General features: G+C 39.4%; 1 protein-coding gene across 2 annotated transcripts in view; it reads right to left on the bottom strand.

Annotated features, from left to right (window-relative positions):
* Positions 1–3,634: 3,634 nt before the first annotated feature.
* UBQLN1 (ubiquilin 1) overlaps positions 3,635–6,290 on the bottom strand; it is a 45,169-nt gene continuing 42,513 nt past the window's right edge. For both annotated transcript variants that reach the window (XM_040963719.1, XM_040963721.1), the window contains one exon: positions 3,635–5,758. In XM_040963719.1, the coding sequence (XP_040819653.1) occupies positions 5,606–5,758 (153 nt within the window). In that variant the 3' untranslated portion in view covers positions 3,635–5,605. The remainder of the gene's footprint in view (positions 5,759–6,290) is intronic.

The following is a 6,290-nucleotide window of genomic DNA, read 5'->3' as shown; positions in this document are numbered from 1 at the left end:
CCTGAACTGGCAAACACACACAAAAATCGAGTCTGGGATCACCTCAGACAAAGTTTCTATGGGGATCCCTCCAAATAAACTGCTAATCTCAGAACCACAACCATGAAGAGAAGTAGATTCCATGGTCTGACCATGGAGTGCAAGTGTCAAAGCTGAGCCTTCTCAGAGGCTCAGATGGAACAGTGAACAGCATAACCAGGTGCACATGGAGGATATGGCAGTCTACCAGAACCTGCAGCACAACAGAGGACAGAACAAATCAATCAACTATCCCAGCCATGTGTTGACAGTGAAAATCTGGGCAAATGGAAACTCTAAGGTAGACTATGTCAACCAGTGGATTCAGCAGTGATTTCATCATACTGGAATGGCGGGACTGGCAGCAATTCAGAACTGTTGAACTATTAAAAGCACTTGAGCAGGACCCTCAGAGCATGCCCCACATTTCGGGACCTGGAATGGGTGGGAGACTGGGTGGGGCTTCTCCCTTTTTCTCCCCCCTTTGCCCCTTATACCAAAAAAACCAATAATGTAGAAACAATAGTCTTACCCACTTTCCTGTAGCCCTTGACCCTTTGTGACCTAATAAACTATGTAAAGATTGTAAAAAAAAAAAAAAAAAAAAAAAGAGTGCCCGAGCAAAGGGGCTCAGAGCATTAACTGACCAGCACTGCTGTCTCCAGACTGAATGCCAGCAACAGTTCTACCCAACCCTGCCTGCAGGCATCAAGCACAAAGATCCTGCTCGCAACTCAATCTGAAGATTAATACTCAATCCAGGCTAAGGACCTGAAGCAATAGTATTCAACAGTCCGTAACACTGTTCTCCTTGAAAATCTCTTCATTGGTTTCCAGGACCTAATTTCTTGCTCCCTACCTGTTCGTCTCAGCAGTAGTTCCTCTTACTGCCTTCTCAACACCTGTGCACGTTCAACCAAGCACCTTACTGCCTCGCCTAATTCCTCTCTTGCTCTTTACTTCTATCTCCAACATCAGTGAACCCTTCTGGCTCTACCTTCTCTCTGTATATTCCAATATAACTACTGCCATCAACCAATCCAAGAGCCTCTCACAGCTCAGCCAGATTGCATCTTTTAATTAGCTGCCCTCTTCTTGGGAAGTTGCCCCTGCTTTCCACACAATTTTAAAATCCCTTCAAATATCACCTTGATTGGGCCCAGTGTGGAAGCCTAGCGGCTAAAGTCCTCGGCTTACATCTCCTGGGATTCCATATGGGCGCTGGTTCTAATACCGGTGGCCCTGCTTCCTATCCAGCTCCCTGCTTGTGCCCTGGGAAAGCAATTAAGGACGGCCCAAGGCCTTGTGACACTGCACCCGCCTGGGAGACCCAGAGGCAGCTCCTGGCTTCGGATCAGCTCCAGCTACTGCAGATGCTTGGGGAGTGAATGAACGGATGGAAGATCTTCCTCTCCTCTTCTCTGTATATCTACCTTTCCAGTAAAAATATCTTTTAAAAAATTATCACCTCAATGAAAGTCTTTAAATATCCTATAAAAATGTTTCTGCTTCCTGACTTCATCTCTTTACCATGCTGAATTTCTCCCTTAAATACGTTACTTTCTGACAGGCACCAGGCATTGTCCCGTCTCCCCATATCCCATATCCCACCATTAGCGCAATGGGGCCAGAGCTCTGTTTTATTTATTACTATTCTTTGAGTGATGAGGTAAGATTCTGGTATTCAACTGATGTTCAACACACAGTAACTTTTAAAGATTTAGTACTTATCTGAAACAGTATGGCAGCAAAGAGGAGATGGGAAGGGAGGAAGAAAGAGATCTTCCATCTGGTAGTTCACTCTCCAAAAGGCTGCAATGGCCTGGGCAGCCAGGAGTTTGATCCAGGTCTCCCACACGGTACACGGGACCAAGCACTTACACCATCTTTTCCTGCATTATCAGGCCACTGGACAGAAAGTGGATTGATGAGACTTGAACTGGTGTCCGTATATGGGATGCTGACTCTGCAGACAGTGATTTAAGCGTGCTGTGCCACAGCACCAGCCCTGAACAGTGATGTTTATAAGGAAAGTGTTGTTGATACATAACATACATACATACAGACAGACACCAAAAGGTCATGTCTGATTTACCTGCTAAGGCAATTTCAGAGCAGAACAATAAAATAAAGTTGAGGTAAAATATTTTAAGATGAATGGAGAAAAATAATTCAGCAGTTGATGAGAAAGGCTAAATCATTCAGAGTATATCAATGTGGGTAAGCAACGTTTATAAAGACACAAAACTGAACCAGAACAGAACGATGAGCTCCACATATGCCAAAGGGAAGACCCTGTGCAACCCGAGTTAAGAGAGATTTTCTAAGTACGGCTTCTCTCAAAGCATGTTCACTGGATACAGCTAAGTAAATGGAATGGTCTAGAAAACTAGAAAGGTTAAACTTTAAACAGGTTTTCTTCAATGCTGTTCTTCCTGCATTCAACCCTGACCTTTGTACATGTTTTTCACCCGAGGAAAGCATTAGACCAGCGAACAGACCTGCAAGTAGCTTGGAATTAAGCATTTTTCAGAAACAAGCAATTTACTGAAGTTAACAATTCAGTTTACTGTTATTTCCTTTCATTTTACTAGTCTGACTCATTATAGTTTACATTAACATTTTAATTTTCTATAGCCATACACGAGACAATATAGTGACAATACTGAACAAGATGTTAAGCTCTGAGAGAAGCACTGTATGTAGTCTTCTCCTGCCTTAACCACAAAACCTTCATTATGCATGTGTATGAATGTGTGTGTACACACTGGCTCGTTTCATGCATGTCACTAACATATTTTTATCTATATTTCTGTATGTTTTCATGATTTGCCTACTAAATGAGAATAACAACACCTGTTAATCAGAAGACCTTATTTCATTACTATATTTAAATGCAGTCTTAAATTCAGTATTGTGAATACAGAGGACATCTGTCATTAGTCTGCTCAGTATTTGCTACACTTGATTTAGGCTATCACAAATACTACAACTAGAAAATCCCAACTAGACAATGAAACGGCATTTTCATCCTTCTATTCCGTCTGATTTGTGCTAACTTAACGTAAGAACAATTTAAGTCTACAGTGTTTGAAGTGCCTTAACAGCACTTTCAAGCACAGATGTTGCTCAAGTCACAATGAAGTTAGGTCCTGCTAAGCCTATTACAAGCTGGAAATAGCTCATCCACACAGCACACTGTCGGGCATCTATTACTGCCTTTCTGCTTCTACTGTTTAGTGAGACCTGCACTGAGAGATGATTATACCATACAGAACTAGCCCAGGAAAAGCCCAAAGCTCAAAATTTAAGGTATGATTTCTACTGAATACATACAGACACCATGAATTTGGAAATCATAAACCAAGGCAAAAGTCAGCAATCATCTGTATTTAGAATCCCTTAACAAATAACCAAAGATGAAATTATTTCAGATAACAAACAAGACATTGCAGCAGCTCAAAGCACCCCCCAGTCCAATGCATCCTTAAGCCTTACTATCCCTTTTACAGTAAGAAAACATGATGCCTTAGTCAAAGTCAAATAAATAGCTAGTCAGATGCCAATAAAGTAAACTCCCTTCCAGCAGGATAAATTTTAACACACCACCATATAATAGTGCACCTAACATTTTATTTAGCAAAGCCTAAGGAATTACTAAAGGACAATCTAAAGCATAATAAAACTAAGGTAATCCATTCCGACAGCCTTCAAAAGACGTGGTTACACACAATAAATTGAAGGTATCTTTTTCCTTCTACAAAAGAAGCAAGACAAACCAAGTGTAAAAGCTAGAGATTTATTGTTATTTGGTGATTAATAAATCATCAAATTGGTTATGACACTGTCCCACACTGTACCACCATTCACCATACACAAGTTTTTAAACCAGACTGAGGCATAAGGCAGAGAGTATATGAATACCTTCCCTAACAACCTCCTGTAATCATGCCTCGCCCTCATCTTTGTGGGTTTTCCTCCTAGGAAAAGCATCAGAACAATGCATGGACTGGTGGGCAACTTGGCATCTTAACCTTTTTGAAGAACAAGCAATTTACTGAACTAATGGAATTCAACTTACATTTTCCTTGATTTTATTGGTCTGACTCATTTTAGTTTAACATTTTAATTTTCTGTAACTGTACATGAGAGAATATAATGACCTAAGAGAATACTGAACCAGAGTCAGCCAAATATATTACTGACCCTAAAGTTATGTTTTAATTGGTCCTAAAGGAATGTACCACCCCAACAGTTTCAGAGTTAGGCAAACAGAACTTCTGTGGGGAGGAAGAACAAGGCTGTAGAATAGCCAAAATGTACTCAACATTGTTAAAACGGCTCTTTGTTTTTCACCCCTGAATGATACTTCATTACTACACTATATGCACAGAAATCCTAACAGAATCTTGGTTGCCAGTATTACTTAGGCTGGCCCAATCCAGGATAGAGTCCGCCACCCCACCCCCACCCCTTTCTCTGAGGCTCCGAAAAGCACAATATTTAACTATGTCTTAACAGAACTACCCAAACACTTCAGAAACAAGTGGCTCACAAATCATTTTAAATTCATGTATTGCCTGTGCATGAGAAAACCGATGAACCAAAAGATAGTTCTATTTGTATATGGCAATTAAAATAACTAAAACATCAAGACACTTTCAGTGAAAGCAACATTTCAATTACAAACTGTAATGCCTGCTAAACTACCTATGGGAGAAGATGAGAAGTCCTAGGCAATGCATTTTTGGGTATACTACAGTGCTCCTTCAGTCTGCACAAAGATTAGGATAATTTACAATCACTCTGTAAATGCCAAGACAATTTTACATGATGTTGTCTGTACAATTAAACACCCTTGAATAGATAGCCAAAATCAGAGTTTCTATTATATTTTCCATAAACCCGAATTACCGGCACTTTTGCTGAGAGATGTTTACCAAAGATGCTGTAAGATTTGATACAATGAGGAAATTCTCAGCTTTAAGAGTATTTCCTTATTTATATTTTTTGGATTACAGATACTTTGGTCAAATAAACTACCGCAGTTTTGTTTCTAGAAATGCTGTCCCAAATGTGCATACTGTTTCGTATACAAATAAAGCAAAATTCATCGGGTAGAAATCTTACAGCATTTTGTTTGCAAAAATACATGCCAAGTCACAAGAAGCAATATTGTACCACAAATTATAGAGCGCAAATAATTTGCTTCTTTTTAATAGTTTTATTCTACATAAATTACTACCATAGGCTAATGTTTAAAAAGCAAATAAACTGGACAGATGCAGGACCAAAATCAGTTCACCCAACTATAAAAGGTGATGTTTTAAAAAAATTACAATAAATGCAGAAGTGTTTCATGCATGTAGTAGCCTTAAATGAAAAAGCATTGATTCCCACTGTTCCAAAAACAAAAACCCAGAAAATCCACACATCTTAATGCACTCCACCTTAGAATCAATCATATTGGGTTTGTTTCTAACAGCACAGAATTCCAAGAGTCAAAATGAAATAAAGCAGGTATTTTTAAAGATTTAAGAGCCGTTATCAAAAATAAATTACATTTTTCCAAGATACAGAAATGCTGCTATGATGGCTGGGAGCCCAGTAACCTTTCGATAGCTGCATTGATGTCACCTCCTGTTGCTATTAACGCTTGCAAGTTTGCTTCACGGTTCAAAAATCCCATTGCACTCAGCTGTTCCAGTTGTTGTTGAAATCTGACTTCCGGATTCTGTAGCTGTTAAAGATAAAAAAAGAAAAATTCTAAGGAAAATCAGTCCCTGCCAGATCCAAAGACTTTTTTAAAAACTTGATGCTCTTTCTTAAGGTATGTTGGTCTTTCAAAGCTATGCTTTTCTGGAGCCTGGGTGTGGTTTCTCCCCTTGTGTCACCTCCTCCCCAAACTCAACAAGAAGAAAAGGTATAAACAATGGTTTCATACACTTTCCTCAGATCCTCTACCCTTCCCGTGCTAACTATGTAAACATCATCAAAATAAAATTTAAAAATTAACAAAAAAGCCATGCTTCTCTAGTAAAAACTATACAACATTTGCAAAAGTCCATTTGCATTTTATTTTGTTGCTTAAAAAGATGTACTTATTTGAAAAGTAGGCAGAGAAAATATCTTCCATTAACTCATTCACTCCTAAAATGCCTATGAGTGGGCCAAAGTCAGGACCTGATTCAGTATTTCTCACATGGATGGCAGGGTCCCAACAACTTGTCAACTGCTGCCTTCCCAGGGTGTGTGTCAGTAGAGACTGGAGC

This window comes from Ochotona curzoniae, unplaced genomic scaffold (assembly GCF_017591425.1).
Source record: "Ochotona curzoniae isolate NIBS_2020 unplaced genomic scaffold, NIBS_Ocur_1.0 scaffold_3208, whole genome shotgun sequence".
In the NCBI taxonomy this organism is placed as follows: Eukaryota; Metazoa; Chordata; class Mammalia; order Lagomorpha; family Ochotonidae; genus Ochotona; species Ochotona curzoniae.
The sequence above is the reverse complement of the archived record's forward strand: the minus strand, read 5'-3'. Positions and strand labels throughout refer to the sequence as shown.